Here is an 18926-nt window from a genome sequence, read left to right on the forward strand (position 1 = left end):
TTCTATAAGGATGAAAATTAGGTAAGTGTATAAAGATATGAAGAAAAGATATAAAATTGGCATTATTTGCAGATGATTCAGTAATCTAACTAGAAAAATCAATAAAAAACTTATCGGGCCTAATAAGAAATTCAACCAAAATGGTAATTACCAGAGTAATCTACAAAAGTCAGTATTATCTTCAACACACAGTAACCATCCAGTAAATGTCGTAAGTTAAAATACCATTCATATTAGCAATAAAAACTATGAAATCTACAGAAGTTGTTTTAAACAGGAATACATAAGAACATTTTATTGAAGAAAAAATTAAACTCTAGTAAAGGACATGGAAGTACGCTTAAATAAGATCTGAATAAATTTCAGACATTTCATGCTCTCAGATATATTTCTGTAATATAAAAATGTTAGTTTTCTTCAAATTGAGCTATAAACTAAAATTTAATTGGGTTTTTATCCCAATTCATTTGGAGTATTAAAGTTCACAAATAGTTGTCAACCTTAAAAAAAGAAATTTTACTTTGTTTTGGGACTCTGCACAGGTCTTCCTTTTGTGCTACTTAGTAATAAGCTTAAAAAGATTAAAAACATACTTTATCTAGTGTTTTTGTATTTTATTCCAGAGTTGGTGTATTTTATCCAGCATACACCCAGAAATGGAAATCTCTCCTTACTTCTTTTTTTTTCAAAAATTGCAATATAGTTGACTTGCAGCATTATATTAGTTTCAGGTGTACAACCAATGATCCTATATTTTGTAGATTATACTCCATTTAAAATTATTATAAGTATTGACTATATTCCCTGTGCTGTACATTACATCCTTGTATTTTATTTATTTTATACCTAGTAGTTTGTACCTCTTAATTCCCTTGCCCTATCTTGCCCCTCCCCCAACCCATCTCCCCACAGGTAACCACTAGTTTGTTCTGTATTTGTGTGTCTGTTTTGTTTTGTTATAGTCATTGGTTTATTTTTTAGATTCCACATATAAGTGAATATATACAGTATTTGTCTTTCCCTTTATGGCTTATACCATAATAAGCATAATACCCTCCAGGTCCATCCATGTTGTTACAAATGGCAAGATTTCATTCTTTTTTATGGCTGAGTAATATTATTACATTGTGTATATACATACATGTGTGTGTGTGTGTATACACATATATATACCACATCTTCTTTCTCCATTCATCTACTGATGGACACTCAGTTTGCTTCCATATCTTGGCTCTTGTAAATAATGCTGCTGTGAAAGTTTGGGTGCATATATCTTTTTGAATTAGTGTTTTCATTTTCTTCAGATGTATATCCAAGAGTGGGATTGCTGGGTCACATAGTATCTCTATTTTTCATTTTTTTGAGGAATGTTCATACTGTTTTCCATAGTGGCTGTGCCAATTTACATTCCCATCAACAGTGTACTAGGGTTTCCTTTTATCCACATCATTGCCATCACTTGTTATTTGTTGTCTTTTTGACAGTAGCCATTCTGACACTTGTGAGGTATTTCATCGTAGTTTTGATTTGCATTTCCCTGATGATAAGTTGATGTTGAGTATCTTTTCATGTGCCTGTTGGCCATGTGTATGTCTTCTTTGGGAAAAAATGCCTATTCAAGTCTTCTGCCCATTTTTTAATTGGGTTGTTTGTTGTTTTGATGTTGATTTTTATGGCCTCTTTATATATTTTGAAGATTACCCCATCAGACATATCACTCACAAATACATTCTTCCATTCAGTAGGTTTCCTTTTTGTTTTGTTTCCTTATTTTTAATTGATCAACTAGGGGAAAAATGCTTTCTCATTGGCGAAGAGAATGCTGAGTATATAACTCTATTTTCCTGAGCATTTCTACCTTGTGGGATTTAAGAATTGCTGCTAGGGATCATTTGGTTATTATTATCATTTTGTTGTGGGAGGTATGTAGTATTCGCCCTCCAGAAGACATACTGGATGAGTTTACATAATATTCAAATTGCACATACCTTAGGAAAACTTTAAATTGAGTGTCAGAATGGGTGCTATTACCAGAGAAACTTTGAATAGTAGGTTACATTTGCCAGACACAAAAGAATCCACCCATTTCATTCTGAGGCTCTTAGCCAAAGGGTAGCCTTTGACTAGTCTACCAAATGGATATGTGATCTGTTGTAAAGTTAATGACTTTATTTCTAGGGCATGTTTTTTTTTGTTATTATTCTCTTGTTTTTTCATGTTTTTTTGTTTTTTTTAAATAAACAATAAATTTTAGATGGGGACCGCCCCCCCACACATTTTTGAGAAGAAAGAGGTATTTTCTATAATATCAGAATTCTCAAACTTTTTGGATCGCATAAAATACTTATTGCCCAATAGCACAAAATTATAGGGCTGCAAAGAACTAGACCGTTTAATAATGGAGAATAATAGGCTAAGGGTAAGGAAACCAAGTTGGAAGCATGAGCACTGCTTTCCCTAAACTCAGGTAAAGCACATTTCATGCTCAGATATATGATATCCATTAATTGTTATTTGTGGAAAGGAGTTGTGGGCAAGCCACAAATTATATTTTTAAAAACTTACTTATGCAGTGGTTAAGAATCCGCCTGCCAATGTAGGGTACATGGGTTCGAGCCCTGGTCCGGGAAGATCCCACATGTCGCAGAGCAACTAAACCCATGAGCCACAACTACTGAGTTGCATGCCACAACTACTGAAGCCCACACGCCTAGAGCCCATGCTCCACAACAAGAGAAGCCACTGCAATGAGAAGGCCGCACACTGCAATGAAGACCCAATGCAGCGAAAAATTAAAAAAAAAAAGTTATTAAAACCAACCTCACCCCAGTTAGTATGATTACTTTTTTAAAAAAAATATGAAAATAAGTGTTGGTGAAGATGTGGAGAAACTGGAACCCTTGTGTACCATTGGTGGGAAAGTAAAATGGTGCAAGTGCTATAGAAAAGAGTATGGAGTTTCCTCAAAAAAATAAAAAATAGAACTACCATATGATCCAGCTATTCCACTTTGCTAATTCCATGCCCAAAAGAACTGAAAGCAGGGTCTTGAAGAGATTTGCACACCTATGATCATAGCAATTATTCACAACAGTCAAGAAGTGGAAGCAACCCAAGTGTTCGTCGATGGTTGAGTGGATACATAAAATGTGGTGTATATTACAGTGGAATATTATCCTGCCTTTTAAAGGAAGGAAATCCTGTCACATGAAATAAGTACAAATACTGTATGATTCATTTATTTGAGGCATCTAAAGTAGTAAAGCTCACAAGAACAGAAAGCAAAACAGTGGCTACCAGGAGCTGGGGAGAAGAGGGTACAGAGTTTCAGATTTCTAAGATGAGCCCCAGAGATCTGTTTCACAATGATGTGAATACACTTAACACCATTGACCTGCACACTTGAAAATAGCTAAGATGGTAACTTTTATGTTCTGTGTTTTCTAGCTATGCCAATAAAAAAACTATTTAAGATGTTAAAAAAAAAACCTACTTAAAGACTGTCTTGAGATATTATGACACTCAGGAATGGTTAAAAATGTGATAGTCTTCACATCGTTAGTTTGGAGTTTGGTCCTGGGCCTAGGTTTCCCTTTCTAACACCTGATTACCTTGCCCCAAGCCCTACTCTAAAATTATTTGAATGCACAGGGTCACTTGCTATGTTATTTACAGGAACTTTGTTAACTTATCTGAGCCTCAGTTGTCTCATTTACAGAGTGAAGATAATAAAAAACTAATTTTACACTCAGAAAAGAAGCCCTTCAAAATGTTTAACTGTGGATACGTCTATGCAGTTGCCTTCCAAGGAGGGCAAGACTTTCATTTTTTTACACTTTGTACACCTCTGAATTGTTTGAACCTATTTTATTTCAAATATGCATTACTTTCATAATTTTAAGATTAAAAAGTAAGGTAAGAAAAGATCATAACCAATTTGCAAGTAAAAATCATAGATCAAGCATGGGGATCAATTTATACTCTATCAGGAAACCTAACTGAAACTATCTTAAGTATAGGTATACCTCAGAGATGTTGCAGGTTCAGTTCCAGACCAGTGCAATAAGATGAATATCACAATAAAGCGAGTCACACAAAGTTTTTGGTTTCCTGGTGCATATAAAATTTATATTTACTTTAACACTGTAGTCTTAATTGTACAATGGCATTATGTCTAAAAAATCTAAATACCTTAATTAAAAAATACTTTATTGCTAAATAATGCTAGTCATTGTCTGAACCTTTTGTGAGCTGTAGTAGCAACATCAAAGATCACTGATCACAAATCACCATAACAAAATAAATAATAATTTAAAAGTTTGAACTATTGCAAGAATTACCAAAATGTGACACACAGACATGACATGAGCAAATGCTGTTGGACAGTTGGTGTTGATAGACTTGCTTAACACAGAGTTGCTACAGAACTTCAATTTGTAAAAAACATAATATCTGTGAAGCACAATAAAGCAAAGTGCAGTAAAATAAGGTATGCCCATAGGGGAGAATCCTTGAGGCTCAAGAACTGGCAGCAACAGAAACCTCTGGAAATGGGAGTAAGGGTAGGCCTAAGAAAAAAGAAAGATTTAAATATGCCAGTTTTCCTGAAAGAAGGATCAGTGAAATGAAGCCCAGAGTTAACAGTCCCCATATATGCAATTGGAACATTTATTTAGCTTTCTAGTTCCCCACTCTTCAATTGTCATGGGAAGTCCCTTGCAGTCAAGCAAATTCCTGAACATGAAAGAAAGAGGCTAAAAGATCAAAGGTAAATAGATGGCAATAGAGGGAAAGAAATACTTAAAATATATAACTTTAATATATAAGTCAGAGAAAGACGAATATCATATGGTATCACTTATATGTAGAATCTAAAAAAAATGATACAAATGAACTTACCTACAAAACAGAAACAGACAAAGATTTAGAAGATGAATTTAGGGTTATCAAAGAGGAAAGGTGGGGGGGGAGGGTAAATTGGGAGTTTGGGATTGACATAAACACAGCACTATATTTAAAATAGATAATCAACAAGGACCTACTGTATAGCACAGGGGACTCTGCTCAGTATTCTGTAGCAATCTAAATAGGAAAGGAATTTGAAAAATAATAGGTACATGTATATGTATAACTGAATCACTTTGTTGTACACTTGAAACTAACACAACATTGTTAATCAACAATAGTCCAATATAAAATAAAAAATAGATAAAATATATAAATTTAATATTTAATATTTTCAGATAAATGACTACATCTTAAACAAGAAATTGACACTTCTGAAGGTGAATGAGTAAGGTCTCTTAGAAATTTAAAAAAATGATAGCAAAAATGAAAAACTCTGTAGAAAGTTTGGAAGGTTAAGTTAAGAAAAAAAAATTAAAGCAGGTCAGAAAAGGAAAGATATGGAAGATTAGAAAGAAAATAGAAAAGTAAAAGTCCAGTCTTAGGAGGTCAAAATAAAAGGAATTCCATAAAGATAAAATAGTGGGAAGTTATATATGAAATGACTGAAAGGATTTTCCTAGAACTGAAAGGGCTGAATTTGAAGATTGAAAGGGTTCTCCAAGTACACACCAAGATGGTTGGAGATAGACTTTTTTTTTTTTTCTGGTAAATATTTTTATTTTTATTTATTTATTTTAATTTTATTTATTTATTTATTATTTTTTGGGGGTACATCAAGTTCAATCATCTGTTTTTATACACATATTCCCATATTCCCTCCTTCCCTCGACTCCCCCCCCACCCTCCCTCAAGTTCCCCCCACCCTCCCCATCCCAGTCCTCTAAGGCATCTTCCATCCTCGAATTGAACTCCCTTTGTTATACAACAACTTCCCACTGGCTATCTATTTTTCAGTTGGTAGTATATATATGTATGTGCTACTCTCTCGCTTTGTCTCAGCTTCCCCTTCACCCCCCCCCCCCCAAGGGCATCTTCTGGAAATCTGACATCATCAAAATCTCTGGATCCAAGACACAATCCTATAAATATATAATTGTATATGTAGGCAAAATATCAAGTAGGAGGATAGAAATTTTTAGATATGCAAGGTCCCCCAAACTGACATATATACCCTTTTCCAGGAAGCTACAGGTGAATGGGCTTCATCATAACAAGGGAGCAAAGAAAAAAATGAAAACAGGAAATAGTGGGGGAAAAGAACACCAGCATATTAGAGATGCAAATGGAATTGCCCAGGATAAAGGTGAAAGGATATCCAAAATGACAACCAGGAACTATGCATAAAAGACGAAAATTTCAGGTTAGAGCTACCAGAATGTTCCAGGTGAAGCTAAAATGAAATGCTATGAATGAACATTTTGAGAGGAGATTTAGAGAACTGGAAGAGAGTTAATTATTTAGTTCTAAGTGCATTGAAAATTACCAACCAAACAAAGCAAAACAGAAAAGGTAATAGGCAACTTTAGGGTATATAAAAAATTGTACAAGAAAGTAATATTAATCATATTCCGTTATATGTATCAGTTATAAATAGTATTTGGATAGTCATAATAACGAACATGAATACTTAAAGGATCAAACCGAAATTACGATGAGTATATTAGAAGTATGAGGAAGTGTGTTTGGGTAGGGGAGCAAAGGTGGTGGTGGTGTTAATGGAATGGTGAGAGGAAAGAGAGCTAAATTCTCATCTTCTTTATTGGGAGGCTAATAGATAATACATAAAACTTAAAAATTAGTAAAAGCATTATAAACATTTATTTTGAGATACTAGAAATATGGAAGTAAATTTTAGAATAATTGGCTTAAAGAGATGAAAGTTGTTGCTTCTGGGAAAGAGGAAATAGAAAGAGAACTGGGGATTGCTACTTTTCTTAACCTACTACATGCAACTAGCTGATTATTTGAATAATGAAAAACTTTAATAAAAAGTCTTAACCTTGAATGCTTCTTAAGTGGTCATGTAAGCATTGTGAGTGTAATGATGTAATCAAGGTCCCAGGCTCTATTTCCTCTCATCAGTCTGTGATTCTGTATAAATTTCTATTCAATAATAAAAGTTAAAAAAATTAAACCTAGAATTCATAGTTGATATGAATATTTCAATTGCATAACATATATTAAAGAGCCTCACATCCTGCTTGGCAAATATGTCTTCTCAACAAGGGAGTTCTTTCTCTTGTGCATCAGTCCAGAACTGTCTTAATGCAGCATTTTGACGTGAGGATAGAGAGTGACTCTTGATTAAAGCCTCAGTTACGTTTGGCGCTTGCAGTCAAATTGACCCTGAAATGAAAGTTCTTTTTTTTTATTGAAGTATATTTGATGTACAATATTGTATGTTACAGGTGTATAATACAGTGATTCACAATTTTTAAAGGTTATACCTCATTTATAGTTATAAAAATTGGCTATATTTCCAGTGTTATACAATACATTTTTTAAACATAATAGTTTGTACTTCTTAATCCCATACCCCTATATTGCCCTTCCCTCTTCCTTCTCACTGGAAATCACTAGCTTGTTCTCATATCTGTGAGTCTATTTCCTTTTGCTTATATTCACTACTTTGTTTTATGTTTACATTCCACATATAAGTGGTATCATACAGTATTTGTTGTTCTCTGTCTGAAGAGGTAAAACTATCTCTGTTTACAGATGACTTTATCTTGTATATAGAAACTCCTAAGGAATACACACACACACACACACACACACAGACACACACACACACACACACACACACACAGAATTAGAACTAATAAAGGGGTTCAACAAGGTTGTAGGATACAAGATCAATATACAAAAATACATTGCGTTTCTATATACTATTAATGAACAACCTGAAAACTAAATTAAGAAAGGGGTCCCATTTATAGTAGCATCAAAAAGATCAAAGTACTGAGGCATAAATTTAACAAAACAAGTACGAGACTTGTACACTAAAAAAATACAAAATATCACTGGAAGAAATTAATAGAAAGACGTTCCACGTTCATGAATTGGAAGGCAATATTTTTAAGATGGCGGTACAAAATATCTATAGATTAAGTGCACATATTTAGTAAAATATCAGCTGACCATTTTGCACAAATTGAAATGCTGACCCTAAAATCCACATAGAAAGAACTATATGGAAAAAGAAATGTTGAAAAAGATTGACAATTTTTGGTTTTAAAACTTACCACAAACCTATAGTAATCAACACAGTGTGGTGCTGACATAAAGATAGACTTATAGATCAATGGAATAGAACTGCGAACCCAGAAATTAATGTATATGTTTATGGTTAATTGATAGTTTACAAGAATGCCAAAACAATTCAATGGAAAAGAATGGTTGTTTGAACAAATGATGCTAAGACTACTGGTTATTCACATACAAAAGAATGAAATTGGAGCCCTACACAATACTATGTTAAAAAATTAGAACTGAATATTCTAAAACTCTTAGAAGAAAACATGGGTGTAAATCTTATTGACCTTAGATCAGGCAAGTTTCTGAGATGTGACACCAAAACACAAGTAACCGAAGAAAAAAATGGGCTGGTTAGACTTTACAAATTTAAAAATGTTTGTGCTTCAAAGAACACTACCAAAAAAGTACCAAGACAACCCCAATAATCTTTTCATGTGCTTTTCGACCATCTGTGTGTCTTCTTTGGAGAAATATAGAGATAAAACCCAATTTAAAATGGGCAAAATAATTCAGTAAACATTTCTCCAAAGAATATGCTGTTGACCCTTCAACAACATTGGTTTGAACAGCACAGGTCCACTTATATGTGTTTTTTTTTTTTCAATAGTCAATATTATAGTACTACGCAGTCTACGGTTAGTTGAATCGGCAGATGCAGAACCATGGATATGGAGGATCCACGTGGATGTGGAGGGTGCACTATAAGTTATATGCAGATTTTCGACTACACGGAGGTTTGGCGTTTCTAACCGCCATGTTGTTCAAGGGTCAACTGTATATGCAAAGGGTCAGTAAACATAGGAAAAGACATTTCACATTGTTAGTCATTAGGGAAAGGCAAATCAAACCATAGTAAATGCAACTTCACACCCACTGGGTTAACTCTAGTCAAAAAAGTAAGTGTTGGTAAGTATGTGGAGAAATTGGAATTCTCATTCATTGCTGTGGGGAATGTAAAATGACACACCAACTTAAAACAGTTTGACAGTTCCTCAAAAAGTTAAATATGGAGTCACCTATGTGGCCCAGTAATTCCACTCTATGATGCTCAAAATAATTGAAAACATAATCACGTAAAATCTTGTATGTGAATATTCATAGCAGCATTATTTATGACAGCCCCCAAATGGAAATAACTCAAATGTCAATCAGCTGATGAATTCATAAAGAAAATATGGTGTATCCATGTAGTCAGATATTATTTGGTCAGAAAAAGGAATAAGGTACTGATACATGCTACAACAGGGATAAATATTGAAAACATTATTTTCAGTGTAAGAAGAGAATCACAAAATGCCGCATATTATATGATTCCAGTTATATGAAATGTCTAGAATAGACAAACTCATAGAGACACAAAGTAAATTGTGGTTATTGGGGGGAAGGAGGGGGTGACAGGGAATGATTACTAATAGGTATGGACTTTCTTTTTGAGGTGATGGAAATATTCTGGAATTAGCAGTGATGGTTGCACAACTTCATTAATATGCTAAAAACTGAATTATCTACTTTAAAAGAGTGATTTTTATGGTATGTGAATTCTATCTTGTAGTTTTTATTTTTAAAATGGAAATGGAGGAGAAAGTGACCCACAGAACTTTTTTCCTAGAGAAGTCACTGGCATTTTCTGGCTCCCATGCTTTCTTCAAACAGTTGCTACTTTACATAGATTCAGCACCTCGAGGAACAGTTTCCCCTACCTATCTTTTGTGTGAAAATCTCTGTCTCCTGTGTTTTGGTATCTGAGTTGGGGCTAAGACTATAGACAAGGCTCCCTGATTATTTATAAGCCTCCTGAGTGTAATTCTTTTCATAATCATCTTGGCTCTGTTTGACCTTTTGGAATAAATCAGACCTATATATTATGTGACCTTTAAAAGTTAGTTCACCTTTTTGAACCTTAATTTCCTTTGCAATATGTACTTCTCAGGGATGTGAAGACTAAATGAGATATGGATTTTAAGTACCTAACATACTGCCTGGCGTGATGTAGGACTCAGTTAATGTTAGCTTTCTCTCTTACTTTTTTCCCTCTGGTAAAAAGCACATTCCTTAGAGATCAGAGGTCACTCAGTTCTGTCCTGGCTCCCTGCCCAGCAACAGATTGCCTCTAGAAATAAACCATGGGTGAGGTATTTTTTTTCTTTTGTCTGTGTGTTCCCTGCTGTTCCTCTTCTAATACCTGGCACACTGTAGGTGCTCAGTGAGTTTAGATTTCCTATGTGACAACACAAGCCTTTTTATGTGAATTTCCCAACGTGATGCTAAGAGGATTGCAGAATATCAGTATTAGTCTGTGACACACTAGCATTCTTAGTGTTTCTTTGGAGACTGTGTGATTTCTAGTTGTGCCAAGAGGCAAAGAGCTTAATTAAATTTCATACTTGAGGACAGTGATGACTGAGTCCTCCCTCCTTCATAAGGCTTTTCAACTCTTGATTTCCAGGATTTTCCCCACATCTTTAACATCATCTTTTAATATGCAGTACTGAAATGCTTAAACAATATCAAAGAACTCATCATTCACAGGCAGTCAGGTTCCAGTTGCTTTGGAAATATTTTACTTATTAGGCTGTCTAAATGCATTGTAGATTAATGTTTTAAAGGCACTGTTCACTATTGTGTTCATTATTCCTCCTTTAAAAATTAATGTAGTTAATGTATGTGAAAAATATTGAGGAGAAGAAAAAGTAACCTGCACACAGGTGCATTTGAAGTGCCATTCTCTGAGCAGCAGCTCCCAGAGCCTTTAGCTGTACCAATAGGAACTACCCTTTGTGTAGGTGGAATTTTTCAAGGTTATGTTTGAGGAAGTCGAAACTGCTGAGATCAATGCAAAATGAAATTCTCTCTTGCTTTTTTTTCTTCCTGGGAACTAGAGAGATTGGCCACATGAAACCTGATGCTGTGTTGTTCATTCTCATTTCTGAGCAGACTGAATTAAAACCATAGGCATCTTAATCTGTACCTTCTCTCCCACCTCTAGGAGCGGAAAAAGAAATTTGAAAAGGATGGAGAAAGGTTTTATTCCTTGCTGGATCGGCATTTACATCTGTCTTCCAAAAAGAAAGAATCTCAGTTACAAGAGGTATGTTCAAAAAGCCTGTCCCTGCCTTCCATTGCCAGCTATGCCTGGGTACATGGCAGCTTCTTGTTGTAAGGCTTTCTCATACCTTGCCTCAGCAGAGAACCATGTATAATAGTTGTGCTTGCAGGTAAAACCATGGCCAAGGACTCAGGAGCCCTGAGTTCTCAAGCCAGCTCCTTGACAAACTGACAGTGTGACTTTGGATAAGATATTTCTTTCTTGGCCTTGGTTTCTGTATCTATCAAAGGAAAAGTGGTACTCAAAGATCTCTAGAGTCCCTTTTAGTTCTAAGTTTCTGATTCCATATGAGGGTAGAGTTAAACTAGCATTGTATTTGGTAGATCGGTAATAGATATACTTTTTTCCCATGAAGTGTTCCAACAGTAGAGTTTTTATTTATTTATTTATTTATTTTATTTATTTATTTTTTTAATGAATTTTTTTTTGGTCCTGCACTGGGACTATAACTTACATGGCACTTCCAGTGACTTCAGTTCAAAGAAATCACTATTCAGTGAGTGCCTACCACATGCCAGGCACTATGCTGGGTACAACAGTACTTCAAAGACAGTAAGACGTACTTCTTGCTCTTCTGCAGCTTACAGTTAGGACGCTAAGATGAGAACACTCATGACTGTTCTACAAGTAGAATTATTTTTATATAATATAATGTGTATGTGGTGTCCTTGTAGGGATAAGAATGTGTTTGGAGAATTTAAAAAGTACATTTGAATGTGGAGAATTGCCTTTGTGGAAGAGTGTTGCTCTTCTAAATTTGAGGTGGTAATATGATAATATGTAAAATGTTTGACAGATAGAAATGGAGAAATGAACCTTTCAAGTGGAGGGCAGTGGCCCCAAGGATGGAAAACAATGTTTGCCTAATGGATGACCAGAATTTGCATTACTATTGGAGGATAGTGAAAGATGAGAAAGGTTAAGGCAAGTTGTGACAATATTGTGGAGTAATAGGCTCAGGAGTTTGGTTTAATTCTGTTGGCCCTGGAAGAATCATTGAAGGCTTTTGGTTGTGCAAGCAATATGAGTAGATTTCTATTTTAGGAATCTTAAACTGGCTGAAGTTGAAGGATGAATTAAATCCAGGAGAGACTAGAAGCAGGAAAACCAGTTTAGGAAACTATTGTAATGATCTAGGGGAGAAGTTCTGAGTCAGAAAAAGTGGGACTGGGGAAGGGAAAAAAAGGAATTAACTGATTAAGACTTATTTAATGGAAGAATGGATTCATGTGTTGGATAAAAGATTCAGTAAGAGATAGAGATATTGAAGATTCAAGTATAAAAAGAGATACCCATCTGAAAAAGTCATAGACATGAGTTTAGAAATCATCCTATCCATGGTCACACATATTGTGGCAAAGCTGAAGCTCATCTCCTGACACCTGATTTAGTGAATGTTCATCACATAATGTGAGCTACTGGGAGGTGATGAGTCAAGAGCCTCAGTGGTAGATGGAGTTAGTGTTGAAAGGTGAATACTTCTCTTCCATAAACTGGAATGAAGTACTAGTCTGGGGTCTTATGCCATTTTCCTTTTGCACAATTTTGCTTTTTTCCTTTTCCTTCTATTCTGTGCCAGGGTTCCTATGCAGAAAGGAGTTAACATAACTGGCCCCAAGACTACTATGCTTAGAAAAGTCCGCTTACAAGATTAGCTCTTGGTTGTTCTCTGGGAACTTGGCTGGTAAACAGTTCCCTACACTGGTATAAAAGTTTCCCTAAGTGGTAAGAGTGACTCACTGTGCTTAGCCTGCCTGTACAAACAATGTGGTTTACGCTAAACACCTTATTTTCTTCCAGGAGTTGAGAAGTTTGGTACATGCTTAGCAGAGGGAGCCTGTGTACAGCCATCAATAAAAACCTAGGGCACTCAGTATGTAGTGAGCTTCCCTGGTAGACAACATTTCATATGTGTTGTCATAATTTGTTGCTGGAGGAATTAAGTGTTTCCTGAGCATCTAGCTTTCTCTGGACTTCACCCTATGCATCTTTACCATTTGCTGATTTTCCTTTGTATCCTTTCACAGAAATAAATCTTAGCCATCAGTATGACTTTATACAGAGTCCTTTGAGTCCTCCTAGAGAATTACCAAACCTGTGGGGTTTAGAAGCCCAGACACAGTCCAAACTTTATTCTTTTAGAGGCTTTTGCAATGAAAGCTTCTACAGTGTCCTAGTAGTTTGGTGCTATATATAGGTGTCCGTGATGGCTTTCCTAATGAGCAAGGATGCAGCCTTTTTATTTGTCTAATCAAAACAAAGCTGGGGCGACCTTGGGTCACTCACTTTTTTTTAATGAGACTTTATTTTTAGAGCAGTTTTAGATTTAAAGAAAAATTGAATGATAAGTACAGAGAGTTCTCATATATTACTAATCCCTCGCATACAGTTACCCTTGTTATTAACATTTGCATTTATGAGGTACATTTGATACAGTTGATGAGCCAGTGTGTTGCACATTCTATAGATTTTGACAAAAGTATAATGACATGAATCCATCATTACATTTTCATACAGTATAGTTTCACTGCCCCCAAAATCCCTAGGCACTGCCTATTCATCACTCCCTCCTTCCATACCTCCACAGACTCCTGGCAACCAGTTATCTCTTTATGGTTTCCATATTATTGCCTATTCCATAATGTCATATAGGTGGAATTATATAGCATGTAGACTTTTCATATTGGCTTCTTTCAGTTAGTAATATGCATTTAAGGTTCTTCTGTGTCTTTTCATTGTTTGATAGCTCACTTCTTTTCAACACTGAATAATATTTCATTGTGTGGATATATCACAATTTGTTTACCCATTCACCTATTAAAGGATATCTTGGCATCCTCCAAGTTTTATCAAGTTCTAATAAAGTTATAAACATTTATGTGCAGGTTTTATGTACATAACTTTTCAAATAATTCAATTAAATACCAAAGACACACAATTGCTGGACTGCATGGTAAAAGTATATTTAGTTTTGTAAGAAACTGCCAATATTATCTTCCAAGGTATCTATGTACCAATTTTTTTTTCTACCACAGCAGATGAGAATTCTTCTTGCTCCACACCCTAGCAAGCATTTGATGTTGTCTATTGTTTGGATGTTAGCCATTCTAGTAGGTGTGTGATACCTCACTGCTTTTGTAATTTGCATTTTCCTAATGCCATATGTTGCAGAACATCTTTTTATATGCCATCTGTAGATCTTCTTTAGTGAGGTGTCTGTTCGGATCTTTTTGCCTGTTTTCAATTGGGTTGTTTGTTTTTGTATTATTGCATCTTAAGAGCTGTTTGTATACTGTTTTAGATACCAGTCCTTTATCAGATATATGTTTTACAAAATTTCTTTCCAGTCTATGGCTTGTCTTTTCACTCAACAGAATTTTTCACAGAGCAGAATTTTGAGATTTTAATGAAATTCAACTTATCAATTTTTTTCTTTCATGGATCATGCTTTTGGTGTTTTGTTTAAAAAGTCATCACCAAATCCAAGGATGCCTAAAATTTCTCTTATGTTATTTTCTAGGAGTTTTAAAGTTTTGTGTTTTACATTTACTTCTATAATCCATTGAGTTAATTATTATGAAAGGTGTGAGGTCTGTCTCTAGGTTCTTTTTATTTTTATTTTTTTTGGCATTGGGATATACAGTTGTTCCAGCACCATTTGTTGAAAAGCCTATCATTTATCTACTGAATTTTCCTTGATCCTTTGTCAAAGATCAGTTGAATATATTTATGTGGATTTATTTTAGGTTTTCAATTCTGTTCCATTGATCTATTTGTTTTTTCTTTCACCAATACCACACTATTCTAATTACTGTAGCTTTACAGGAATTTTGAAGTCAGTGTCCATATTTTGATTTGCTCTTCTCCCCCAGTATTGTGTTGGCTATTCTGAATATTTTTGCCTCTCTGTATAAATTTTATTTTATTTTATTTTATTTAAGTATAATTGCTTTACAATGTTATGTTCATTTCTGCTGTACAGTGAAGTATATCAGCTATATGTATACATATATCCCTTCCCTCTTGGACTTCCCCCCTCCCCATCCCACATATCTAGGTCATCACAGAGCACCGAGCTAAGCTCCCTGTGCTATACAGCTGTTTCCCACTAGCTATTTATTTTATATATGGTAGTGTATTTATGTCAAACCTAATCTCCCAATTCATCCCACCCTCCTCTTCTCCCCCAGTGTCCACACGTACTTTCTATACGTCTACCTTTGTATTCCTGCCCTGAAAATAGGTTAATCTGTACCATTTCTCTAGATTCCACATATATGTGTTTATATACAATATTTGTTTTCCCTTTTTCTGACTTACCTCACTCTGTGTGACAGAATCTAGGTCCATCCACATCTCTACAAATGGCCCAATTTCATTTTTTTTTATGACTGAGTAATATTCCATTATACATATGTACCACATCTTTATTATTCATTCATCTGTTGATGGGCATTTAGGTTGCTTCCATGTCCTGGCTATTGCAAATAGCGCTGCAATGAACATTATGGTACATGTTTCTTTTTGGATTATGGTTTTCTCACGGTATATACCCAGGAGTGGGATTGCTGGGTCATATGGTAGTTCTATTTTTAGTTTTTTAAGGAACCTCCATACTGTTTTCCATAGTGACGGTACCAATTTACAATCCACCAACAGTGCAAGGGGGGTCCCTTTTCTCTGCACCCTCTCCAGCATTTATTGTTTTTAGATTTTTTGATGATGCCCATTCTGACTGGTGTGAGGTGGTACCTCATTCTGGTTTGTATTTGCATTTCTCTAATAATCAGTGCTGCTGAGCATCTTTTCATGTGCCTCTTGGCTATCTGCATGTCTTCTTTGGAGAAATGTCTATTTAGGTCTTACGCCCAATTTTTGATTGGATTGTTTTGTTTTGTTTTTTTTTATATTGAGCTACATGAACTGTTTGTATATTTTGGAGATTAATCCCTTGTCAGTTGTTTCATTTGCAAATATTTTTTCCCATTATGAGGGTTGTCTTTTCATCTTGTTTATGGTTTGCTTTGCTGTGTGAAGGATTTTAAGTTTCATTAGGTCCCATTTGCTTATTTTTGTTTTTATTTTCATTACTGTAGGAGGTGGGTCATAAAAGATCTTGCTGCAATTTATGTCAAAGAGTGTTTTTCCTATGTTTTCCTCTAAGAGTTTTATAGTGCCTGGTCTTATATTTAGATCTTCAATCCATTTTGAGTTTATTTTTATGTATGGTTTAGTTGTAAGGTTAGGTTGTTGATATAAACTTCCCTCTTAGAACTGCTTTTGCCATGTTCCATGGAGTTTGGTTCATTGTGTTTTCATTGTCATTTGTCTCTAGGTATTTTTTAAAATTTATTTATTTATTGGTTGCGTTTGGTCTTTGTTGCTGCACATGGGTTTTCTCTAGTTGCGGAGAGCGGGAGCTACTCTTTGCTGTGGTGCGCAGGCTTCTCATTGCAGTGCTTTCTCTTGTTGCGGAGCATGGGCTCTAGGTACATGGGCTTCAGTAGTTGTGGCGTATGGGCTCAATAGTTGTGGCTTATGGGCTCTAGAGCACAGGCTCAGTAATTTTGGCGCATGGGCTTAGTTGCTCTGTGGCATGTGGGACCTTCTCAAACCAGGGCTCGAATGCATGTCCCCTGCATTGGCAGGAAGATTTTTAACCACTGCACCAGCAGGGAAGTCCCTGTCTCTAGGTAGTTTTTGATTTCCTCTTTGATTTCTTCAGTGATCTCTTGGTTATTTAACAGTGCACTGTTTAGTCTCCATGTGTTTATGTTTTTTATAGTTTTTTTTCTAGTAATTGATTTCTAATTTCATGGCATTGTGGTTGGAAAAGATGCCTAATACAATTTCAGTTTCCTTAAATTTTCCAAGGCGTGATTTGTGATCCAAGATGTGATCTATTCTGGAGAACGTTCAGTGTGCACTTGAGAGGAAAGTGTATTCTTCCACTTCTGGGTGGAATGTCCTATAAATATGAATTAAGTCTCTCAGATCTATTGTGTCATTTAAAGCTTGTGTTTCCTTATTTATTTTCTGTCTGGATGATCTGTCCATTGTTGTAAGTGGCATGTAAAGTCCCCTACTATTATTTTGCTACTGTCGATTTCCCCTTTTATGGCTGCTAGCATTTGCCTTATGTATTGAGGTGCTCCTATGTTGGGTGCATAAATATTTATAATTGTTATGTTTTCTTCTTGGATTGATTCCTTGATCATTATGTAGTGTCCTTCCTTATCTCTTGTAGCAGTCTTTATTTTAAAGTTATTTCATTTGATACAAGTTTTGCTACTCCAGCTTTCTTTTAATTTCCATTTGCATAGAGTATCTTTTTCCATGCCCTCACTTTCAGTCTATATGTGTCCCTAGGTCTGAAATGGGTCTCTTGTAGACAGCCTATATATTGGTCTTATTTTTGTATCCGTTCAGCCAGTCTCTGTGTTTTGGTTGGAGTATTTAATCCATTTACATTCAAGGTGATTATCAATATGTATGTTTCTATTACCATTTTCTTAACTGATTTGGGTTTGTTTTTGTGGGTCTTTTTCTTCTCTTGTGTTTTCTGCTTAGAGAAGTTCCTTTACCATTTGTTGTAAAGCTGGTTTGGTGGTGCAGAATTCTCTTAGCTTTTGCTTGTCTTTAAAGCTTTTGATTTCTCTGTCAAATCTGAATGAGGTTCTTGTTGGGTAGAGTATTCTTGGTTGTAGATTTTTCCCTTTCATCACTTTAAATATATCCTGCCTCTGCTTTCTGGCCTGCAGAGTTTCTACTGAAAAGTCAGCTGATAACCTTATGGGAATTCCCTTGTATGTTATTTGTTGCTTTTCCCTTGCAGCTTTTAATATTTTTTTCTTTTTATTTAATTTTTGTTAGTTTGATTAATGTCTTTTGTTTCTCCTAGGGTTTCTCCTATATGGCACTCTGCACTTCCTGGATTTGGAGTGGCAATTTCCTTTCCCATGTGAGGGAAATTTTCGACTCTAATCTCTTCAAATATTTTCTGAGAGCTTTTCTCTTTCTCTTTTTCTGGGACCCCTATAATTCAAATGTTGGTGCTACTAATGTCCCAGAGGTCTCTGAGACTGTCCTCAATTCTTCTCATTCTTTTTTCTTTATTCTGCTCCTCATCAGTTATTTCTACCTTTCTTACTTCCAACTCATTTATTCACCCTTCTGTCTCAGTTATTCTCAGTTATTCTGAGTTGATTCCTTCTAGTGTATTTTTTATTTCAATAATTGTGTTGTTCATCACTGTTTGTTTGTTCTTTAGTTCTTCTAGGTCCTTTTAAATATTTCTTGTATCTTCTTGATTTGTGCCTCCATTCTGTTTCAGAGATCTTGGATCATCTTTACTATCATTACTCTGAATTGTTTGTTCAGGTATATTGCCTATTTCCTCTTCATTTATTTGGTCTTGTAGGTTTTTACCTTACTCCTTCACTTGTAACATTTTTTTTTGACTTATTGTTTTGATGGATGGGGCTGTATTTCTGCCTTACTAGTTGTTTAGCCTGAGGCCTCCAGCACTGAAATTTGCAGGCAGTTGGGTAGAGCTGGATCTTGGTGCAAAAATTCGGATCTCTGGGAGACCTTACTCTGATTAATATTCCCTGGGATCTGAGGTTTTCTGTTAGTCCAGTGGTTTGAATTTGGC

At 35.3% G+C, this 18926-nt stretch overlaps 1 protein-coding gene across 5 annotated transcripts in view; it reads left to right on the top strand.

The window, feature by feature from the left end:
• OPHN1 (oligophrenin 1) overlaps positions 1-18926 on the top strand; it is a 648185-nt gene that overhangs the window by 298487 nt on the left and 330772 nt on the right. For all 5 annotated transcript variants that reach the window (XM_057717522.1, XM_057717521.1, XM_057717520.1 and 2 more), the window contains exon 6: positions 11153-11254. In XM_057717522.1, the coding sequence (XP_057573505.1) occupies positions 11153-11254 (102 nt within the window). The remainder of the gene's footprint in view (positions 1-11152; positions 11255-18926) is intronic.

This window comes from Hippopotamus amphibius, chromosome X, assembly GCF_030028045.1.
Source record: "Hippopotamus amphibius kiboko isolate mHipAmp2 chromosome X, mHipAmp2.hap2, whole genome shotgun sequence".
Taxonomy (NCBI): domain Eukaryota; kingdom Metazoa; phylum Chordata; class Mammalia; order Artiodactyla; family Hippopotamidae; genus Hippopotamus; species Hippopotamus amphibius.